Source organism: Hylaeus volcanicus, chromosome 7 (genome assembly GCF_026283585.1).
Source record: "Hylaeus volcanicus isolate JK05 chromosome 7, UHH_iyHylVolc1.0_haploid, whole genome shotgun sequence".
NCBI classification, from domain to species: domain Eukaryota; kingdom Metazoa; phylum Arthropoda; class Insecta; order Hymenoptera; family Colletidae; genus Hylaeus; species Hylaeus volcanicus.
The window spans coordinates 11,838,524-11,863,210 of NC_071982.1; the positions used below are offsets into that span (position 1 = coordinate 11,838,524).

The 24,687-nt window shown below is 39.9% G+C and overlaps 1 protein-coding gene across 4 annotated transcripts in view; it reads right to left on the reverse strand.

Moving 5' to 3' along the window:
• The window catches only part of LOC128880023 (uncharacterized), a 678,051-nt gene that overhangs the window by 174,389 nt on the left and 478,975 nt on the right, over nt 1-24,687 (reverse strand). For all 4 annotated transcript variants that reach the window (XM_054129644.1, XM_054129645.1, XM_054129646.1 and 1 more), the window contains 2 exons: nt 18,379-18,488; nt 2,099-2,217 (listed from right to left, as the gene is read on the reverse strand). In XM_054129644.1, coding sequence (XP_053985619.1) covers nt 2,099-2,217; nt 18,379-18,488 — 229 coding nt within the window. The remainder of the gene's footprint in view (nt 1-2,098; nt 2,218-18,378; nt 18,489-24,687) is intronic.

Sequence of the window (24,687 nt, forward strand, 5' to 3'; positions counted from 1 at the left end):
AAAAATTATTTGGCAGGAACGTTAACACCTCACCTTCAGAATAAATTTTTTTACTTCTTCAATGGAAAGGTCTGGTCACCTATAAATGGGTGACGAGAACCCCATTCCACATGATATCAATGGAACCCTGACAAAGCATTCAACGAGTCGCAAGTAATACCGCGACACCGAATCGGACGTGACACCAGAGGCACGGAACTGTCGCGGAAAGGAAAACTGCTGTCCGTTCCAAATGTAGCCAAGCTACGTGGGGAATTCCGAATAGAAGGGAGCAGCGGTGGAGGGACTTGTAGATACGTTTCCGAAGGAAATACAAAGTCCAACTCTTCCACCGTCTTGTTACACCGTCTTCATCTTAACTGGCACAGGTGGACCCTTCAAATTATTCCTACATTTGATTAAACTGTTCCAAAGAACAGATCTAACCTCATACAATCGAAGTACCAACGAAGTAAACTGCGTCACCATCAGAGTTAGTCTTAAAACATTCTTACACGTCGGAAAGAAAACAAGTAGAATGGAGAACGTTTAGAATTTAACATATAATAATTTACTGCATTAGGAATTATTTTTTGAACTCCAATAGCAAAACCACCCTACAAAAATTGTGATATAGTCATTCACCCAACAATGTTTTAGACATTGGTAGATAAAGATCGTATTTTAATCAAATGTATACATTGTACGTAACACAAAATAGATACGCTTGAAAATCGCTTCAAGTGGAGAGACGAAATTCCCTACGAAGTGTTTCATCCCCTCGGAGTGAATTTCCACGAGGAAAATAAACTATGTTCCTTGCGTTCTCGAACATGGTCTACGTTTCCTCAAGGGCTCGTCAGAATAGTAGTTTTCGAGCTGGGGAAACCTTGTCAGGCACGTCGAACAGAGAAACATCGACGAAACCATCGTAAACCTTTCCCAACCATTGCTGTCTCTTTCATCCACCCTTGTTCGCGTCACGAATTGCGTTCCAGCGCGAATGGGAACGAAACTAACGAAACTTCACCGACTCGTAAAGCGGCTCAAGATATTAGACGCGTGGTTTGCTTCTCGGTCCGGTGAAACGATTCCACGCGACTGATATCCTCTCCTAACTCGGTGCAATTTATTTTGAGAATGTAAGCGGAACATGCAGAAACAGGAGATTACGCAGCGAGCATTATCGAAGCTGGGAGTGTATAGTTAAAGGCACACTTGATTCGAGTACGCCCATTGTTTCGGTCATAAATTGCGCGCAAAACGTTGGAAGCGAATTGCTATGCGGTTTAGATTCTATGCTTTCAATCGAGGAAGTGAAGTAGTTTTATTATTGTTCGGCTAAACTTAAAAATTTTTCTATTAGAAATAATTGAAAAGTATGTTATAGATAATGAAAAGGTTGTCACAATAAATATTTTTAACGAATTTATCGTCGCTCCCCTGTATCACCTTTCAAGCAGAATAAATAACCACAAATGTTAGTTACTTTTTTTTATAAATATATATCTATAACCTTACATAAAACTAGTTATTATGTTAGAAACACAGATAGAATAGAGATTATTATACACGTTAGTTATTATAATATATATTAGGAACATATATGGAACACTTTCTATGCACCACGCGCTAGCCATAAGTCGTCACGAACACCCTCGAAAAAAAGACTCACATTGGCGCTACGGATACAACCGTATCTTATACACTCGAATTTCAACATTAAATAAATCGACGATTTCTATTCTGAAAATTACAAATTTCGTTCCATACTTTTTTCAAGTGTCTACCATTAAAACGAAAAACTATCAGCTACTAAAATCTTCCCATTTTCAATGCATCAACAATTGAAATGATTCAGACAATGGCTCTAATTAAATCCTACGTTTGGAAGTGGTCTCGCAAACTTATCAGTAAATTGAAGGGTTCCCTTGCCAGTCGACCATTTTCCCTATTTGCAATCAAGAGTTGTCAAGTTCTCAGTCGGTTGGAGAAACGGGAAAGAGTGGCCGTTCTCGTTGATCGCAGTCGGCAACGGAAACACGACAGCAGCGGTTCCGCTAATCGACGCGGAAAAGGGAACCGGGGTATGGGGGTTGGATCGCGCATCTATACTCACAAGTGGTCCTGCCGCTTGAACGCCTTGCCGCACATCGTGCACACGTATTTCCTCTCGTCGCTGTGCGTCAGCTTGTGCTTCGTGAGCGCCGATGCGTTGTTGAACACCTTCCCGCAGACCTGCGACAGAAACCGTGGAGCTTGTCAGCGCATCTTTGCAACGATGCCTCGCGACAGTTGGCTTATTTGCGTAGTCAGCCGACGGTGCCGACGGGTTTCGCAACGCGTGACAACGAAGACGTTCGTATTTATGCGAACGAACACAATTCGGAGGTAATTCAGTCTCGTTAAAGCATCTTGAAAACGTCATTTTTGGACAATTGATGTTACTTTTCCATAGGTCGCATTAAAAGGTTTATTTTATTTAAGGAGGAATGCAATTTTTGTCGTGGAAAGTATTGCAGTATTATAATTTGGGATTTTCAAGAGTTTGATAATATAATATTCTGATCCTATTACTTTAGAATATTAGTCAGTCTTAGAGGATTCATTTATAATTAAATAATGGTGAATTGGCTCTAAAGAGATGAAATTTTAATTAAAGACCAGTTAATTACATTCATAGTGTTTCAATTATAATTGAAGGCTAGTCAATTGCGCCGATAGTAATTCAATTATAATTGAAGGTCAGCCAATTACACCTATCGTGATTCAATCATAATAGCATGTCAGTCAATCTCGTTTGTGATTATTCAGTTTTAACTGTAGATCGATGAATCGTTCCTACAAAGATTCAATTATAATTGAAGACCAGTCAATTACACTGATAGTGATTCAATTATAATTTAAGGTGAGTCAATTACACCTATAGCGATTCAATTATAATTGCATGTTAATGATTCACTCCTAGAGGGACTCAATGTTTGTCTATTTTATATCCTAATTATTAAAATTAACAAATAAATATATTCCTATTTCCTACTTGAATTACATTCATTCAACTCCAAATAATCTAACAACCTCGCAAGACAAAAAAAACAAAACACAGAAACACTTAAAAATATCCACCTTGGTCATTCTAAATCTCACATTTCTAACCGCACCAAATAATATAAACACTTCCAAAATTCGTTCAATATTAGAATTTTCCGGTTTGTTAATCCCCCGAAGCGTGCTGGATTCAATTTCTGGCCATGCGTCGGAGGGAACCAGATTGCCAGTCGTGCTCGTCTAACGAGTAACGAAATTACGGTTCACAATCGCGGACAAACTAAGTGTAACGGCTTCGAATCGAGTCCCGGGATTTTAATACACGATAATCGACGCGCGTTTCGCGCAAATGTTCGCAATTCTCCGCGGGCTGCCACACGTTCCAAACGGTTCATTGCGAACTCGCGAAACGGAACGGCCGCGTTGGACACAGTTTTCAATTACCACGGCCGCGGCCATCGTAAAGCCAGACAGACACGGGTTTACGACGAACATTAGACCGTCGATAAAGATTCCATTGCGACACGCTGCGCTTCAAGGTTTGTGTTACCATCGATCACCGATCGTCCTGCATACACGTTTGTATTATTAGGGTGCTTTCGAGCGACGATGTTGGCGTACTCCTTTACTGACACAAACAATCAGACGTGGTACTTTTAAGATCAGATGTGGCATTTTGGACATTATGGGTAACACTTAATTCAGAGATAATATACTGATTTTTGGGAGGGGGACATCTGGTTTAAATGACTGTTATTTTATGTGTTTGTAATTTATGGTTAAATGGTTCTGAAATGGAATTGCATTAGAAGATATTTGGTTATACGGATGCAGTTAGATCTTCATAAAATGTCTACACTTTGGTGTAAATATTGAATAAATCTAATGTCTAAATTTTGGTATTCTTTCTTTTAGACAAGTTTGTATGTATGTACATAGATTGAAGGATTTTACTGTGCACAATCACTAAATAAATTGACAATTTTTATTCTCAAAAATTACAAATTTCGATCCATACCCAGTATCAGCTACAAAAATTTTCACATTTTCAATGCGCCTACAATTGAAATAATCCTAACAATATATCTGAAATATCCTAATAATTCTCAGGTATTTAAAATCTTTTACGTCCTCAAATATGGTTTCTTGTTCGACAGATGTGATCACATCTTTCTCTAGTTCAACATTAATTTTATAAGACTCTTACTTCTAAGAATTACAAAAATCTTTATATATAACAAATTAAAGTAATCCTTACCTTTAAAAATCAAAATGTTTCTTAAAACTATTATTTTTAGCAACCTACGAACTTTGAATTAATGGACAACATTGTACTATTTACTTTAGACTCAATTAATTCTCAAATACACAAAGTACCATTGATAAAAAAAATGTTGGACACCAAATCAATATTATAAAATCCAAAACCATTGAGAAAATTTCATTGTTAGCCAAGAATTTCGGTATTTCGAATCTTCGCAATGTTTCCTCTATCCCAAAATGCAACACGACCAGCCGATTAATAAGGAAAAAATTAGAATCCTTAGAATTCTTCAAAAGCGAAGAACAATTCGGGCGTACAAAAGACGCGACAGCCATTCTCGTCAGAGAAACTTCTAATTACGCGAGACGCTGCTATGGTATTCCTCGCGTTAACAACAGCCACCCCAAAGACGCGGTCGAGGGTGTTGGGGAAGGTATGCCTGTTAAGTATGTGGAATTGGGTTTATTACTCGCTCAGGGGCGTGTACTATTTCAGGAACTATTTCAGGAAGCCGAGGGGGCGCGCGCACGGACGTTGTTCCATTTGAAAGTCCGAGGATCACGCAAGAATCATCGGAATTGGTGTCGAATTTGCCGTCGCTAAATATCGCGCGAAATTCCGTGGATCAAATTCGGCGGAGGTACCACTGGCGATTCTGATAAATTTCTCTTCCACCCTTCCGCGCTACTTTTCACCCTTCTCATTCGTCCAACGAGCTTCTGCTCCTTCTCTTTTTATTAACAGGTGAAATGTTAAAATCTGCCAGAGAAAGTTCTTCAGTTGAAATTGAAACATTTTTTGACAAAATATTTCAGATAAATGTAGTTCTTTTCACGTTGAACTACAATATATATACGTATATATATATTTTTTTTTATATATTTTATATATATTTTATATATGTATTTTGAAAAATTAGTCCTAGTTAGATTGGGTGAATAGTACAAAATTGAAGTTGAAAATATTTACGTGGATGTTTATGTACGAAATTGATAAAAAATTACATAAACGCTCTGGTTCAAGCGTGTTCACTAATGTAATTAAACTTCCTGGAGTTCCTGTAGTGCAATTAACAAAACAATGATTGAATTTTAGTTTCTAAAAGAAAGTTGCTCAAGTTGTATCATGTTTCTCAATCCCCGTGTGACAAACAAACCAAACATAGCTTTCCTGATTATTATTTGGCATTCTTTAGAGTCTAACAAAAAATAAAAATAAAAATATTTTGCAATCTAGAGTGGCCGCAATTTAGCCAACCTTCTCCTAACAATGTTAATAAACTGAATATTTCAAATATTATTCCTCCAACGATTATGATAAATTCTCCGTACCGAATTAATACAATTTCATACCTCGTATACAAATAAATATACAATAAACATAGAAATAAATTTTCGTATATTCTGAAAAGGATCCACGATCGATGCATCAATTTAAATAAAATTCGCTGGAACTCATAATAATAATTCGATGGGAAATTCCCTAACGGCCACGGACGCGCGATTGAGTAGAAATTAATTTCCAATGCAGCTGGCGCCAGCACGTGGCGGTGGCAGCGCCAGAGAAAAGTTCTCTCTACTTTTCGTTTCACTGTTATTTCCATCCGCCCGACGCCTCGATCGGGGTTGACTTCGACGACGCGAATAAGTCGTGCCAGCTCGTCCACAAAAATTTCCCTCGCCTCGAACGGAACCCCTACGAACTTTCCATCCCCCCCCCACCCTCGATCGGCGCCACCCTACCCCCAGAAAACTTCCGTTTTCCTAATGGAGGGAGAAGAAAGGATAAACTGTCGAATCAGCGATCGCTGATACTTCAGCCGTGAAATTTACCGATTTTCCGCGAACTGGAGTGTGGCAACGAGACCCGCGTGGAATTTCGATACTCGAATGAAATATTGGAGTGTTCGAGAAAATATTACGCGTTTCCAGCCACATTATTGTTATTTTTCAACCATCTATCGAAATCGCCCGCATCGATGCATTAACATATTGATGGAAAGCAATTTTTGTACCGTAAAGATACATGTCTCGATTATTTATTTCAGATTAGTTTCTATATTTATTTTGGATTCATTTTGTTAGTAAATTTTAGTCAATGTCCTAGTATTACTCTTCTAAAGTATTGATGTACTTCGCAATGCGAATTTATATTCTCGTATTGGAAAATAAATATAAAACGATATTATATATTTTCTATTATTGAGCGCATAAATATAGCGTGCGTACGTGTATTGGGTAAAAGAAAGCTGTTTTTTATAACATCACCTAATATTTCTGAAAAGAAACGAGAATTTGGTTAATTTACGAGCAGACCTAAACTTCACTCGACGTCCAAAATTTTGAAACTCTCCGTCCAGAAAGATCAACCATAATTCAACAGTTTGGAACTGCCCCGAAGAAGAAGGTCTCCATGAATTTATACGGAATTATACTTTAAGAACAGTTATTAGGGTCGTTTCTACTTTAAATAAGCGACTCTCTCCCCCGCTCAGGGGTGCACGAAATTGCAGCCCCTTATCAAAAACAGAAGTTTATTATTTGAGATAAAACTAAACTACGTCTCGTTACAGGAGAAGTATAACACAGTCTCCCTACCCTTTCCCCTCCTCTACTCACTCATCCTGTCACAGCAGTGGAATCTAGGTTAATCGGTAGAAAAGTTAACCGCAATCCGTGCTATCGGACCATTTAATCTTAATTAAAGGGACGCTTGTCGGATCTTTTGTATCGTAATTATAAAAGTAAGTCTTGACGTATATACCTTTCGGTTATTTTTAAATGAAACGCGATCCGATATGTATGCAACGTGATGTCGGTGACCTAATTGGGATGAATGAAGAAGTTCGCGTGGCTGGGATGTTATGTCAAAATTTGACGAAGTTTAGTTTGCAACTTTGAGGGAAGGGCATCAATTACTGTCAACTTCTTACTCGTGAGAGAACATTGTGGATGAAAGTTCCGTAGCTACTCCTGACTGTGAATTTGATAAAGTATATTCACCCTAAAATATATATTAGTTTATATATGTGTAAGTTAATCTGTTAAGCTAATTTAGATATCCATAAGTGGCGAGTATTCGTAAATGAATATTTATATGTTTAGTCTTAAAACTATTTGGAATATAGTGACATAAAAGAAGTCTCTAAAATTATGGATAAACAGTCAGAGATGTGTATATGTCGAGTTTCTTAATTATTCTGAATATTGCAACATGCAAGCAAAGTCTAAAATTATGGAGGAATATTTCTGAATAATAAAAAATTGTAGCATTGTTACAAGATTAGTCCAGGTACTGAATCGTACCACTTTAATTTTTTTATTATTATTTAATATACATACAGTTCAGTAGTGACTACATAAAATAGCTCAGCACAAATAGCACAAATTATAAACAAAAATTTAACAGAAGATAATAATCAGGTAACATTGATGGAATCTTTGACTGTTTTTATGACACTTTCAAGAATGTATCCATGTACTCTACATGCTTATGGTCCTGTCAAAATATGTAGTTTAATTACAGAATATTTCACACTAATTGTAAAATAGAAAATATATACTATAAATTATCTTCAGTATCAAACATCTCATACAATTTTACCAACATTCCCCGACTGTCTTTGTTCAATTCCAATCAAAGTTCCTCCACTCAAAAGTAGCATGTCCCTTAAAAGATTACTACAACGACAAAGCCTAACCCAGACGTAACGCAGCCCAAAGCATCAAAACCTCCCCATAAAACGCTTCACTCCACCAATACCCGCAAGAATCTTTTATTCACCATCCCCAAGACTTCCACGCGTGTGGATTCGGTCCATACGTACCCAACGCCCATAAATTCCACGCAGCTCGGCGTCGCGTAGCGTCCGTTTCCCTGTTTCCCTCTACCAAGAGGAACGCTCGTGGCGAGAACAAACGTTAACCGAATCGACCAGCAGACGCTCGCCGACCACGAATCGCCGGTTCCCCGTACCATCGTCTAACTTCATCCATCGACTCGTCCCTTCGCACCCCCATCCCCTTTCATTTCCCGGAACTCTTCCCGCAGCCAGTCCCGAAGGCTCCCCCTTAACGAAGTATCAGTGTTACCACCGACGGATTACGTATTCAGGAGCGGCGTTTGGTCGGTGTACATTGGCGGGTTCGGCAGCGCGGACACGAAGGCTGCTGCAGACGTGGAGGCTGCTCTAGGGCTGCCAGGGGTTGGCTAACCGGGGGTGGCGGTGGTTGCTGCTGGTGGCGGCAGAGGGATCCAGAAAGGCCAGGAGTAATGATGTTTGTTTAGCTCTCGAGGAAGGACCGTTAGCAGGGCTGGAAGATACGGGTTTTGGCACGAAGATGATGGCTAAGGGATGGTTGGACCGGGGACCAGCCGCTGTCGAGACCCAACGGTTGAAACACCTCCGTTCTTCTCGCACTCGTTCTTCTGTTACCTCGTTCTCTCTACCTATTTGGACCTCGCAAATTGAAACTCCCGCGTGCTCGAGTCCGTACACCTCTGGACTCCTTACGAGTCCACGCAAATTAGATTTTCTGCTTAGAAGCAAGAAGTACGATTTTTTCCACTGTGTCTTTCGAGTTGCAGGGAGTTCTCCTCGCCTCTGAACGTTCCATAGTCGGAGGTGTGAGCTAGAGAATGAAATATTGGTAAAGAACAACCGATGGGTAGAGTTTCCAAATCGTTACATCAATTATTTTTCACAATAAAAAAAACTGTCATCTTTTCCTAACCCCAATACTGACAAAACTATCGAAAGTAGCCACAAATATTGAACCTCCGAAAACATCCAAACCCATCCACACTGGTCAAACATATAAAATCCCCTAATTTCTTTCATATCCAAACCTTTTTATCCACTATACTGAGTGCGTGTGCCCCTTGCGCCCCCGCCTCGTCTCGGCACAGAGTAAGCGCGGGGGGTACAACGAACGCCGTGACGGAAGGGGTTTGGGGAATGCAATTTGTTGCTTCCAGGCAGGCGAAGTCCTTTAAAGAAGTGCATCTTATTACCAGCAGCCAGCAGGGAGACGAGAAACTCGCGCCCCCGTAAATAATGAGGAAGCCAGAGCCTCCTCCGCGAGAGCGGAGCCCACCTTGCGCCAGCGGTGTGTTGCTGCTTCTGCTGCTGCTGCCGAGAGACACAAAAGTGAGCCGCCGCGACGACGGCTTGGAATATTATTCGCGACTCGAGACGACGACGGAGACGAGACGGGGGTGGGTTGCACGAACTGGAATACACACCGGCGTGGAAAAGGAGACGGATGTCGCGTCGCTACTTGAGGCCCTCATTGTCAGCGAATGACAATTGCGTAAAGTCACTCGTTTGCTTGGAACCAGGGGAGCTCCGAGTTTGTTCTCAATGGAGAATTATGGAATTACCGGACTGGAACGCGAATCGATACGTCGGCGTGAATCGCGGGGAGCAACGGAGACAACGTTGGCGGAGGGGTTTATTTATTTATTTTGTTTAACGTTTCTATTTCTGCTTAGCAAGATGGCGAAAGAAGAATAGCGGAATGAAGAATTTTCCCTCATCCCAAAGCTCGCACCTCCGACCATCGGACGCCCAGAGATCGAAAGGATTTCCTGCAACTCGAAAGACACGATGGGAAAAATCGTACTTCTGGTTTCTAAGCAAAAAATCTAATAATTTGCGAATCGCGAAGTACAACGGAGACAACGTTGGCGGAGGGGTTTATTTATTTATTTTGTTTAACGTTTCTATTTCTGCTTAGCAAGATGGTGAAAGAAGAATAGCGGAATGAAGAATTTTCCCTCATCCCAAAGCTCGCACCTCCGACCATCGAACGTCCAGAGACCGGGTGTACTTCCTGCAAACTCGAAAGACACGATGGGAAAAATCGTACTTCTGGTTTCTAAGCAGAAAATCTAATTTGCGAATCGCGACGAACAACGGAGATGACGATGAGGAACGGAATTATTTATTTATTTTGTTTAACGTTTCTATTTATGCTTGATAAAATAGGTAAAGAATAATAATGGAATGAAGAAATATATTTGGTTAATAGGAATAGGATACGGTTATTAGGAAAAGTAGTGTAACAGGGTCGCTTTACACCATGAATCAACTAGCCTGCGGGCAGAGGAAGGAGGTAGATTAACGAAATAAACTCACGTTTCGTTTAGTCCGAAACATCGATGTTTCCAGGCTGTATCGTTTCCTTTTTTCTCTCTTGTTCCCTTTTATTTCGTCTCTGCTCGCGCTTTTGTGCGACGTTTTACAACGACGGCTGCCTGAAGGGTTTTTGGAGCGGCGAATATCGAGGCAGTCGCGTTGATTTGGTCCAAAGGGAAACGACGGGAACGCGAGCGCCGGTGGAATGGTTATTTCTGCCTGATCGAGCGGCGGTTTTATAAACGCTCGACATTTCGTCGAGAAAAATGAACTCGCCGAATTCGAGAGCCCTGCTGGGCGGAAATTTCGAAAGCGTTGGAACTCGAGTAGCGCGACGAGTCTGCCGAGTTAGGAGTAGACTTCAACGAGTACCAGCAGACAGTATCACGGTTCGATAGCCGATGGTGTCACGCAAAAATTGTGCTACGCTATCGGGCCAAACCTTTTACACGCGTCACGATCGTTTCGAGTAGATGCTGTTTCGTCGTTCACATTCGAGAGATTTATATTATTCTGTACATAAATTATTTATCGTTTCTCGGGGAAGATGTAACTTTTAAATGGGTATTGTTGTGTATATTACGCAGAATATTTAAAGGATCGGTATAAGGAATAATAGAAATTTTAGAGGAAATTATAAGACTCGATTGTGTGTTTATGTTGCAACATAATTATTGAAAAGAAAATTTGGTGATCGATTTTTAATGAAAAATTTTTAAACCTATTGTTTCTTGCGAGATGTAAGGCATGGCGTGCAATCGAATTAAAGATAATTCGAAAGGGAACTCGAACGAAACAGCGATTACTGACATTAAGGAGAGCATAATTACCTAAATCAAATTTCTGGTTAAAAACGAATAGCTCCCATCGACTTGGCTACATCTGCAATCAATTTTATGGTGACACGTTAAGCTGAGAAAAAAAACAAGCACGTGCCTTGTCAATTACAAAACATCGGTACACCTCTTTAAATAATATTTTTCACAACCCTTTCCCTTCGCCAATCAGGACCAACGATTTCCCTACAAAAAAACCCAGAAGAACTCTCGGCGAAAATTGGACTTTCTTTACCTGAACCAGATACATTAGCATCGCGATAAATTGAGATCAACGGCTTCATCGATCAGTCGGGGCGCATCCTCTCGCGTCTCGCAGCCGTTCGGTGGATCTTAAATGTTCAGGAGGCCAGTTAGATCGAGGCAAGCGGTATCCAGCCGGCTAATTAATTAACGTAACGACCCCCACGGTCCGCGCGGCTCGCTTTAATGTCCCATAACTCGAAACGGATCGTCCACGGTCGCTGAAAGCCCTCCGCGCGGTTATCCCCCTATCGACCAAACGCTCCTGGAAGAGTTTCGATTCCGCATCCCCGAATCGCGAGAGGATAATCGGCAAGACGGGGTCAACGACTCTCGAAACCCCTCTTTGATATTATCGGATTCGAAGAGGGGGGTGAGGGAGTGGTCGTTCGAAGCGTGTAGGTGTGCGCGAGCTTGCAACGTCGAGGAAAGAGGCGAAACGAGAAAGAGGGTCTGAAGACTGAGGAGCAGGAGGAGGAAGGAATGCCATCAGATTTCGCTTGGTTCAATCAGTTTACCGCCATTGTGCTCCGTGTTCCTCGCTTTCGGATTATCGAGAATCGACCACCGACACCTCGCCACGTCGCTCACCCCCGAAAGGATCGATGCAATCGCTCGAATTATCTTCAACGATCCTCGCCTGTGATCTCTGTGTGTACACCCGCTCATTCGGAGGGTGGGGGTGGGGGGGGGGGGTCCGTTACATTGTCTCGCGACAATGGACGCACGGAAACGTCCGTATCTCCGGAGAGGAAAATTTATACGACTCGATATGGGTGCACTGGTAATCGTACGCTGTAGTGTTCTTGCGAGCTGACTCGGGGATCTTCGTTACTCGACAATGGCGGAGTATCGTCAAGAGATGTAGCTTGAAGAGTGACAACAGCTTTCAACTCGGATAGTATGCTGATATTCGAGTTTTTAGTCGAATGTTTAATATAAATGCTTCATACGTGTACTAAAAGTGCATATATACGGTCGGTCCTATAAATATTCGTATCCTCTGTGTTTATCAAAAAAGCTTGTCGAAATTAAATGACAGGTTTCACGTTTCCACATAAATTTTTCATTATAGATACGTACACGTGTGAAATTTATTTATGTACATGTTCATTATAGAAAATTTATTTGGTAACATCAAACCTATCTTTCAATTTAACAATTTAATAAAATTTCTTCGTCGGACATAGAGGGTACGAATATATATAGAATGTACATTCAGTCATGTACTGACTGTACATTCAGAGTCTACATAAACGTTTCAAATAGATCAAGCACGTACATTTAAACATTATGAGTTCAAGCACATAGAATTCTAACTTCCTCTTGTTACTCTATTTTTCTCAATAATAAAACATGTCCTAATTGTCTTACTCGTAAGCTTTCTTTCTTCGGAACACTATAAATTGAACGATAGCGACGAATTAAATCGAGATCCCCCAAGCGATCTCCAATTTTTTTTTTATCAGGCGACAGTATCAAGATGGTTGCGCAATATTCCAGTGGCAACGAAATATCTCGTCAATTAAAAGTATCAACTCGGCCATAGGGTCGATAATTTACGGATAAATAAGACTAGCGATCGGGTACGGAAGTTTTCATGATCCTCGCGTAACGAGTAACTATTAATTTCCCGGAAAATTACGGACGGTCGGTGCCTCGACGAGCTTTTGGGGGGAGGTTGGGGCACTTCTCGAAGGGTGGCCTGGTTCGTGGATCGTGCCGATATCTGAGCTATAATCGAGCTCGTGGAGGATGAGCTTAATTCGTCGCTAACTCGATACATCGACGGGCTTGTCAACAAGTCGAGCAGCCCGTCATTTAATTACGTAACAAGGCGGATCGTAATTCGTGGCTCTTCGTTTCTCCACTACGTAGCCACCGCCGATGGGACTGAGTCGTTGGAGGAAGGAGTGGGACGAGGGAGGGTGGAAAGCCTGACCTTTGACCTGAACGGCCATGATACATCTTGCAAAGTATTGCGGTTAAGGGTGGGCACCTTTATACGCAGAATTATTGGAAGAAGTGATTTATAAGAAAGGAGCTGGTGGTTGCAGTTAAAAGAAAAGCGATAAAGAGATCAATTTTTGTGCAATAAATCTGGACCTCATTTTTCTGTTGTGATCCTTACAGTTGGTCTGTAAAAGTTTAATTCTTATTTTGTATAATGTATCGTTTAAAGAAGTTAGGAATTATTTATGTATTTTACGAGTCAAGAAATTGAGAAATTTCCTGATTGGTAAGGTAGTCTGCCCCGTTGATAAGGGTCGGCAATGTAGAACTTTGATTGATGGATGAACTTAACAGTAGAGCATTCTATATTGCCAATAGAGCGAATTCTCTCATCGACTGAGTGTTCTATATAACCGATCCATAAAGGAATTTAAATAATACAACCCTGTTCATTGGTAACTTCACCCTATTACAAACAATTCTTATAATACACTAGATATTAAAAGCTTCTAATGCTTTGACCCCAAATACTTTCTAAACTATTAACTGGAACCAAATCAAATCAGATATCCAAGTTTCGTCACCTAATAAATAAATATAATAAAACAATATTTAAATACTCCACCCAAATCCGTTATTTATTAGGATTTGGGGGGGGGGTATTTAATTATTAGTTTTTATTTAGTTTAATATTTGATATTCATTTAATTTATAAAAATGTAATTTATTTTACTTTTAATTATTTAAAGCTAAAAATAATTATATATTAAAATCCTCATAAATTATATTTGTATTTAAATTTAATTTATAAAAATGTAATTTATTTTACTTTTAATTATTTAAAGCTAAAAATAATTATATATTAAAATCCTCATAAATTATATTTGTATTTAAATTTAATTTATAAAAAATTTTTAGTTTAACTTTAAATATTTTATGAATTTTGAAGAATTTATTCGATAAGTGTTTAAAGTTATTTATAAAATTTACTAAAATTGTGAATTATTTTTAGTTTAACTTTAAATATTTTATGAATTTTGAAGAATTTATTCAATAAGTGTTTAAAGTTATTTATAAAATTTACTAAAATTGTGGATTACTTTTAGTTTAACTTTAAATATTTTATCCAGAAGCTCATTTAAATATTGGCTGACCCCACGTAGAAACTCTGCGCGCAAATAAGGATGTCTCTGCTTACACGAAACTGTAAAAAGGCTGCCTTGGATTTCATTCGATCCCAAGTCTCCATCCTTTAAATTTCTTAAGTAATCGTTGAAGCTACTACACGAGTCGGTTAGTTAGGCGAACGAAGAGATATTGCGTTCGTGTGTTGCTCTACAAGGCGTCGTGTTCCTCGTGGCCGTTCGAGGATCGCTCTGGCTGAATATTCAACAGCCTTTTCGCGTTACACACTGGCTTCGATGTTGGTGCAACGGTCGTGTACGTGTGTACACGCGCGCGCAAGGGAACGCCATCGACCACTCTGACCAGCTGCAAGCTCGGCTGCATAAACAGTCCACTGTCCACAGCAGGGTCGCTTTGGCATCGCCACGCTACCGTTTCAGGTCGATGTGGGTCACACTTGCCACGTGACTGTGTGTGTGTGTCCTCAACGAGAAGAGACTAACTACTAATGTCAAAGAACAGAATTCTGCAATTTAAAGTCACTTAAGTCGACAGTCTTCAACTTTAGATGCCATCGAAACTGATACAGTAAATATCATTTTTTCTAGAATTCTAATACGGACATAATTCATACTAGACATTTTTTTTAAATTTCAAGATGAAATGTCTTTAAATGTAAATTTAGATATTTGTGATATTTGTTTAAACACTTAGTTTTTATGTTATATTTGTATTATATTTACTTTTTAAGTAACGAAATGACAGCAATATAACTAGAATTTAATAAAATAAAATTTCTTTGATGAATACTTTACATTACAATTTAAAAATAAGAAAGACAGAATATAAAAATAGATTATTTGAACGAGGTAACAGGAATCAAAAATCTAAATTTATATAAAAATATTCAGCGAACCCAGAATAATATTTCTAACGGGATTATATTTGATTTAGAATTTAGATAATAAAATAACCAATGTTAGCGATGAATCATAGTCTACAATAAAATTCTCGACTTTTCAACAATTTAAAATTGTTTGGCAGCTCGAAAAGATATATGATACCCTATGAAAATATTTAAATACCGATGCTTTTTCCAAGGTAGAAAGGTTGCGCGACAGAAATTTGTTGCATCAACTGGAGAAATAATTTGCGTCTAAAAAAAAGTCACGTAATTACAGGAATCCCGAAACTTCGTTCGGATATGCTCGCTGAGAAACGTTTTATACTTCAAAGAGATAAAATTAAATGCTTTGAGTGACCTGGCTACGTTCGAAAACTAGTTTATGTTATTCGTGCGGTACGCAGCAAACAAATTTAATTATTTTCGTCCGGAGAAATTCGCCGAAATGTAAATTGACTGAAAACTGGACGAACGTAATTATTTTGATATTTGTTTCGAAGTTGCGTGCTTTGATACGGACAATTATTGTGCATATTTAATACGAATTTATATGAATTCAATTCAGGTGATATCTCTGAATGAGAGAGAGAGAGAGAGACATTCTACATATTTACGTAAGGGACTGAACATTTGAAATTTAATTGAACTGTGATAAATAACAAATATTCGGAATTGTGAGACTCTCTAAAAATTTGTAAACTACTCTTTCACTCTTTTTGTAAACACTCTACCTCGGTATAAATTAATTAATAATTAAGAAACTGTGAAATATTTTTAATAACTATAGTATTAAAGCATCACTATTGTATCGTAAGTATGAGCCCACTTTTTTGTTTAGAGAGACGACAATGCATACAGGCATTAATCAGTATTTTCTAGAACAATTCCTTTCTCTGTTGGTACCAATCGAAATCAAGGACAATAGACAGAGCAGAATTGGTGAGCAATCTCATCCACACATTTCTCTCGACACTGTTCGGCAATTGGCGGCCGCGAATCGGGGCAAAACCGGCTAACGAAGCGCAGGATACCGAAAACGACCTTGAACTTTCGGCCCAATTGCATGGGCGATTGCGAAGATAAATCTTCGACCACGAAACGCCATAACTGCATTACGCGAAACCGACGATGGATGGATGCAAAAGACCGAACGGGGCCAATGGAACGTCAATAATTTATTGTTCTTCGAATTATTGAAGAAATCTCACCACTGTTTCTATGTTTCGTGCTGGGACAACACGACTCATGTTATGGCAAAATACAAGTTATTGTGTTATTCGAATGTGACGAGAAAGATATTGTCAAAACCTGAATAACCTTAATATAGTTTATACGTATGAAAAAAATATATAAAATAGAAGAAAGAGATATCATCAAAATAAGCTAGGATAATTCCTCCCAGAAATTGATATTCTCAATAAACAAGTGGGCTTGGCAATCAGTTTTGAAAACGAGAAAAATACTCTAGGTGAAATAGTATAATAAAAATTTCTTCAAATAGTATGATTTATACTTGTTTTGCGATAAAACCCACTAGTGAACGGCCAAAAACAAGATAAGACCGCTGTTCAGGTACACGAAGACATTAGAAGAAGCGCAAACAGACAAATAAAAACAACATTGTGAAGGAGAAACGACGGAGACCGAAGTGCAGGGGACAACAACGGAAAAACGTGAAACGCGAGAGAATAAAAGCTGGGAGTTTCGGATAAGCTGGTGTAAATTTTGTGAATTTGCGGTTTCCGAGCACACTCCGTTAGTTATATCGATTGGATCTAACTCGATCGTCCGAGGGCCGCTAATGAACTGTTTCTCCGTTCTCGACGATCGCACTGAAAACTCTCTTTGTGGCGGGACCAGCGGACGAGTTAATAAAATTGTCAAACGAACGTCATCGGGAGAACGTGGCTCGGCCCGAGTACTGATTCGACTCTGACACTAAAGCGTGTTTTAAAGCTGGGGGTATTCTTATCTAGACCATACGCGAGAAACATTTGAAAAGACCGTCCGCAATGGATCTTCGTGTCGCGGATACCGGAAGCGAACAATGACCACAGTTTTAACATCGTGGCGCAGAGTCAACGTTTTGATTCGATGAGGACACGTGACTTTGGTACGATAGTTGGCAGAATAACGAACAGTATTGGTAGAAAGTTCAGGCAGGTAATAAGGTTAAGGCAAGAATTAAGATAAGAGTACTGTGTACTTAATATGTTCACTCTCATTTATATTTCATTCTTGCCTTCGTTATTATTTTAGCTTTTAGGTTTAAGCTTAAGCTATGCTTTGATTACAAACGTTAGAATGATAATAAATATTTACTACTTAACATGAGTTACTTAACATGAGTTCATCTTTAGATCGAGAATTTTATCGTCAAACATGTGGCAAAATAGATTTCTCAGATCGAAGACAATATTTTCAACGATATTCTTTGTGGGAAATGCGATAAATGTGAGACCATGCTTTGAGATCAATTCCTAAAGCTGATACAAATCAAAAGTCTCTTTTTTATTTTTCGATACGAAGCTTCGTTATGGAGATAGAAGTACTTAAAGTTGTCGCTAGCGTAAATGCGCGGAAACATGGCGCCAACAAATGGCGCGCTCCAAGAGTTACATTAGTAACATTTAATTGTTTGTATCTAGGTAACGGAGCTTCGAATTGCAAAATGTTAAAGGACTTTTCGCTTTCTTTTTGCATGAGGATTCGATTCGTAAATAAAGATTACTCATTTGAGCTAATAATTCTATGTACAGTTGGGCTGTGTACACTTTAAATTTGAATAATATATACGATCGTTAATAGTTCCAACGTTAAGCTTTGACCAAAATGAATGTTCAACTCGTTAGTTACGAATAAAACAGACAAATAAATAAATATTTACCTGGCATTGCTGTGGTCCCTGTCTGTTGGGCGACGAGGCCTTCGGTCTCGGTTTCTTCACGCCCAACTTTCCAGGATCACCGGCACCAGGTCTCGACTCCTCGCTACTACCTGAAACCAAAGAAGAAGACCCCAGTGAGGTGCCAGGTCGTTTGCTTTTCGTCACGGTTCGCTACCACTCCACGACAAATCGAACATCCTGATAAATCGAGACAGCGCCCGACGCGAGCGAGCCACGGAAGAAACTCGTTTTCCTGTTCCGTCGAACGGAGGGATGAAACCATTACCTACACCGTTTCGAGGCATCTGCGATCCACGATCGACAACTTTTTACGAGGCCCGTGCGAGATTTCGCCCCAGAAGCTCTCACACAGCGACCGTTCACTGGTTCTATCGTCCGCTAGAAGGAAGGAAGCGAGTTTCTTCGGGGCCTTCGACTTATGGAAGATTGATTGCACGCCGTGTCTCTTTTTGCGCGCGATACAGGATACACTTAATGGCCGATTGGCCCGTCGTCAACATCGATCGAGGCCTCGACGAAGAAACGATCCAGAGGCGACTGGCTCGTCACCGTGCATCGCTCAAGGCCTCGTGATTTATAGATGAAAACGTCAAACTCGTTTTAAACTTGCTCGCGTCTGCGTTTGTATCGAGACGTTCTCTCGTTAATTTTTCTCTTGGCAGCAAGTGACTTTTAATGGTGTTAGTTTTATTGTCACTGTTAACACATTGTTCACCGGTCACGTGTAAACTCGTGTTTGCGCTTGCAATATTTATTTCAATTTATGAAACCAAGGCCAATATAGAAGCTCTGCTCATCGTGGTATGTATGTAAAATATTTCATTTCAATTCATTACGTTGGTAAAATATAAATAAAGTTTATTGGAGTTTATTTAGATCGTTTTAATTTCACGTTCAATTACGAAATAATAGCCGTTGACATGAAGTCGCTTCTGTGTAAAATTGCCGGTCAACAATAACCTATGTATCTGTGCATAGATATACACGTGCATCAAATAGGTTAGAATAGTTGTGAATATTTTTTGGAATTTTTCGGATTGAGTCGAGTCTAACTGTAAGGATAATAATTATTAAGTGGATGTTGGAACGTGAATTTCTCCATCTTATTCGATACGAATTCGAAGTTAGGTTCAAATAGCAGTAATTTCAACTGTGTTGGCACCCATAACTGCATATACAAGCCCTCTGAACGTAAATTTGACACTACACCTACACTCCTAACCTGGCGCACTAAAACGTCATATAATATCTGTGAGTATATCTCACAACGACGTCGACCCAGTTCACCTTAAAGCAACATTCCGCCCCCGTCTAACAGTTTCCTCAGATCGTAAGCCACAATTGCGTCTTCCAGCAATAATAACGCGATTTAGGTGAAAATGGCGTCACCATAACGCGTCGGATGGAAAGCACGGCGCAAGCTCTCCATCGTATGGACATTTTCAATTATGGCGGACACATCACAAAGAACAAAATGGAGAGGCCCTCTCTGACCGGAGATTGTGCTCAGCAAGACTCATTTCCGGCCGAGGAGCGACCGTACTCCTCCGATTTACTTTCAACGTTCAAGGAGATACGCTTCCGTCCTCCCAACCCCCCCACCCCCCCCCCCAACCCCCCGCTCGAAATCCTCATTCCACAGCGTTGAATCGTTGTTACCGACTAAAGCAACACCTGGCGACCATCTTTCTCCGTATCTGGCCAGTGCTTCCTCTTTCATCCTCGTTCCGTAGCGTATCTAATTAATGATTGTTTCAGGAGTTCTGTTGTTTGCTCCGGAGTCCTAGGCGGCTCGTGCTTTACTTTCCTCCCGGCACCATGGAGAAATTGCCTCGTTTAGGATTTAATTATTACACCAGCCCTCGTCCCTAGCTGCCAGAAGACGAATACGTCTTCAACCATTCACGTGGACTTTCTTTTCGCCATCGGCTGGAAGAAGGATTCGATGCTAAGACAACGAGACTGGAACGTACCGTGGGATATAATTGGAGAGGACGATGATGGAGGTTAATTGTTAAATTGAGGAGGTCAGAGCCAGGGAAGCTTCATTTCGATGAATACGGGTTGAGATATCGCGCTACGAATAAGAACGGGGCGCTATTCAAGTTAAATCAAAACAAGATTGACTTTTGTCTGGTTCTTCGAGGCTTCGACTAATGTCTAGGAATATAGTTTGCATTAATTAGATCGAGGAGTCGTGGTTATTATATTTGGTGGTGTTACCTACAGTGATCTTGTCTTTGGGAAACTGGGAGTAATAAATTCATACAGAGTTATTAACACTTGGACTGCGAAAGGCGTATATGAGCTCAGAGAAAGGTTTATATTCGTTAAATCAATTTTTTTTTAAATATCAGTTTATAGGGGACGATGATATGAAACTTTTTTATATTTACAGTTTATTCATAGGACGCTTAGTTTCGAAAATAAAAATTGAAAAGTTGGAAGTTCGTTGCAAACATTGAATTTCAAGGAAAAAGGTGTTCTAAATTTTCAATTTTTATATCTGAAACAAAACGTCGTACGAATAAACTGTAAATATAAAAAAGTCTCGTTTCGTCATTCTTAATAAGGTGATATTTTTTTTAAATCCGATTGTTCGATTGTTGTTGTTTTTGTTTTTAAACAATAACAACAGGATCAGAGCACTACGAGATCTCATGAAAAAAGTCTCTTAGGTTTTTAATTTTTATTTTTGAAACAAAACGTTCTACGAATAAACTGTAAATATAAAAATGTTCCGTCTTATCGTTTCCTATAAGCTGCTATTTTTTTTTAAAGGGTTAATAGTTGTAATAAGCTAAAAGAAGACGAGAATTTTACTTCAGCTACATTTTTATTATTTATATTTTTACAAATGCCTGTCAAAGACTCTCGATGTCTACAAAAAATATTTAAAAGTACGTAGAACAGCATTCTTCGTTTAATTTTGATGTTCAAGCGAAGCATCGCTAGTGAAAACTTCCCTATACGTTTTTCACGTGCTTTCCCGCGAGAAACTTCGCATCCCTTCATGTCCCATCGGGAGCCTCGTCGCAATTCGTGTAATTTTAAATATTTTCACAAGGCAAAACACGCGGCAGCGGGGCCTCTATCGTCGCAAACGGAATTAGAATTTTATTTACGCGATCCAAAGCTACCGAAGTGCCCGTGCATCGAGCTATTTGAGTTTGTAGAAAGAAGCCGAGTTTACCGTGGCCCTGATAAAAAGGAAAATTTTATGGCTGGCAAACTGGCCGGAGTGCACGGGACCTCTTCTGTTATTCTTTTTCGTCTGAACTGCGGAACTTCTGGCTGCCCCGTCCGGAAATAAAGCGACGCTCTGGTAGACAGAAAAGTTTCACTTCATCAACGTCAACGTACCACCGACCAGAGAACGTTTTTTGGCGAAAACTTGTTTCCGCCATACTTTTTCTGCCAGCGATGGATTATGTTTATATGGCAATGAATTCCAGTTTTATCTATTCCTTCGGTGGGCTTTTTGACATTATTTCGTGCCTTCTTTAGCTAAAGGTCATATTTTACTTGAGAAATGTTTTTTGTTCGAATATAAATTGCTAAAGGTCAAGTCTTTCAATTCATTATCCTTATATTCATTTATTTAAAAGTAAAATTTGGAAACACTAAGGGACATCTAAAGTGGGTAGAATGTACATTGGTGACCCCAATGATAATTGTTGAAGAACACAAATATTTTTTAAGTCATGTAATAATAAGTAATATCTCTTATTGTAAACTGAACTCGTAAACAACGAGTCGTTACAAACTGACTCACTCATGTGCCTTATTACTTTCTTTACCAGTTCAGTTTATTTTAACTTCACACAATGAGATAGTATTTCATGTTCGTCGTTTATGTTTCTACTGAAAAAGAATGAATACATTTCTACAACCCCATATCCACCCTACATAAAAGCATATAAAAATCCAATAGGCTTTATAACCCGTTAAACAAATACCGTCAACGCTAATTTACAATAGCTGCAACATTCAGTTCGAGTAAAAATGGTATTAACACAATTCTCGATACTTGTAAATCAGTCGAATGAAAAAGCCAACGGCACGTTTTCGTTAAACGCGAGTTATACGGAACGTGAACGGGAAATGCTCGATTTTCCAATGTCCCCGCCATTTTGTAGCGCCGTTAAAAGTTTAATGCGATCGGTGCGATGCATTTTAATGAACCGCCTCGCGTTCGTCGCTGTGGGAGCGGTTAATTGGTAACAATGTTCGACGATGGCGACGGTAATATGTTTGCGATTGGTTGACGTTGTTTGGCCGGCTTGTATTTCATCGCGTCCCTTCGGGAGGACGGAGACCCTCCGCGTCTCAGAAAGCAGTCGCTCCTTCGACTGTCGCGCATAATTGCATCGCTAATTCTACTAGACAAACACACGATTTCGTGGTGCCGTGCACTTAACAGCCCACAGAGGACGCGCCAATTATACGCCAGTTCAAAAACGGTTTAATATTCATCCCGTTGCGTGACCCGACGGTATTGCGACAACGGCGCGAAGAAATATGGCGGAAAACCTGGCGCGGCACATTATAACTCGATTATCGCACGAATTGTGCGTGGATGACACGTGGAAAATGTGCACGATGAGGCGTGCATACTTGATTTCAATGGTAATCCTGGTATCGATAGTTTTTATTTATTCTACTTCAGTAATTTAATTATTAAGAGGGTGCATGTGTGTGTATAATTTCAGATAAATTATTGCAATAATCTTATTAATAGTGAATGTTACTAACCCCTTATGGGCTCCTGTAACTTTCAGGTCACATGCCAAGATATCAACATTTTACAAAATAATTTTAGTTGTTTTTACAAGTTGACGAATACATTGTAATTATATAATGTCTCTGACAACCAATAACAATATTGACGACGGTTAGCAGCACCACCATCCTGATGTATCAAAGTAAATGCTTTGCTAGTTGTTTGCAGAACAAATATAAGGCCACACAGAGGGTTAATATGAAGGTAAATTTTGGTTAAAAATATTTGTTACACTTGTTCTTGTTACAAGGCAAACTAGATAATTTGCAAAGGGGGTTGAAACCCTTTTTTAACTGTTTCTTATTATGTTGAGGATTTTTTTTAAATTTCGGTCGACATTATTAGCATGTTTAGAGCACGTTAATAATAGTGTGTTCAACGTTTTGAATTACATTTTAGGTTCTCATTAAGTTCAAGCAATCATATATTCTGAATAGAGAAATTGCACAACAACACACAAAAGTCACGACCAACCCTTGTTTGAAGTACCCAAATCGCAGCCAGATTCGCATTCAAGAAACATAGACGCATTTCCAGAAGCTAATCACGGTTTCGCGAATCGACGAACGAAAGTCCGTCGACGGAAATATAAGTGATGTATGGGAGGGGGAGCGTGGTTGAAAATTCCGGCGGTGACGAGACCGAATTCGTCTCTGGTCGGGCGAGTTACTCGCGTGGCGCGGGACTCGTTTATCAAATTCGCTTGGTATGCGCCGCATCAAAGACAGACCCGTTGATTTATTAAATTGCGGCAGGACGGGGATCGCGAGGCTCCGCCCGCGGATAGAGGAATCCGTTAAAGGCGAATTCGACGCCGGAGCGCGCTGTTTGACGTCGCGACGAACGTCGCCGTCCGACGTCGCTCGAAGGAGACGCCCGAGGACAAAATTATTAAAGTTCCCCCGTGTATACACATTTATCTTCCCGTCGATGTTTGCCCCGGCTGAGACGAGTATACGGACTTCCGGTAAATACGGTCCCTCGTCCGTCGAAGCTGATGAAAAGCGACTTGTTTACCTCGTCGTTGCGCCCGTCGACTTCCGGGAAGCCCCCGGACGAAAAAAGTTTCACCGACTCCCTGGGAGACGGGATGAAGGAACGACGGGGCGTGTACTTAAGCTTCGACGAGGAATCTTTTATTTTAAGGAAAGAAAGTTTACCCCTCACCCTACTTCATATCCGAGAGGAGTCGCCCTTTGGGCTACTGCGAGGGAAAAAAACGAGCATCCGCCGGGATGCTTCCGTTTAATAAGGAGTCAAAACCTTGAAGGTCGATGGGAAGGGGTTTTGAGATTTTCTTGATGGAAAAATCAAGTTTGTAGTTAAGGTGGTGGTATGGGAACAGAAAACTTCTCGACTTCGAGGTCTTCCAGTTTATGGAATTTTATAATGTTTGTTCTCTTGTCATTTTTTGCAATTCTTCCATTTGTACGTGAAAATTAACATTCTTTAATTTACAAAACATTTGTTTCTAATCCTTTTGTGACTGTAGAAGGCAAGGTCGA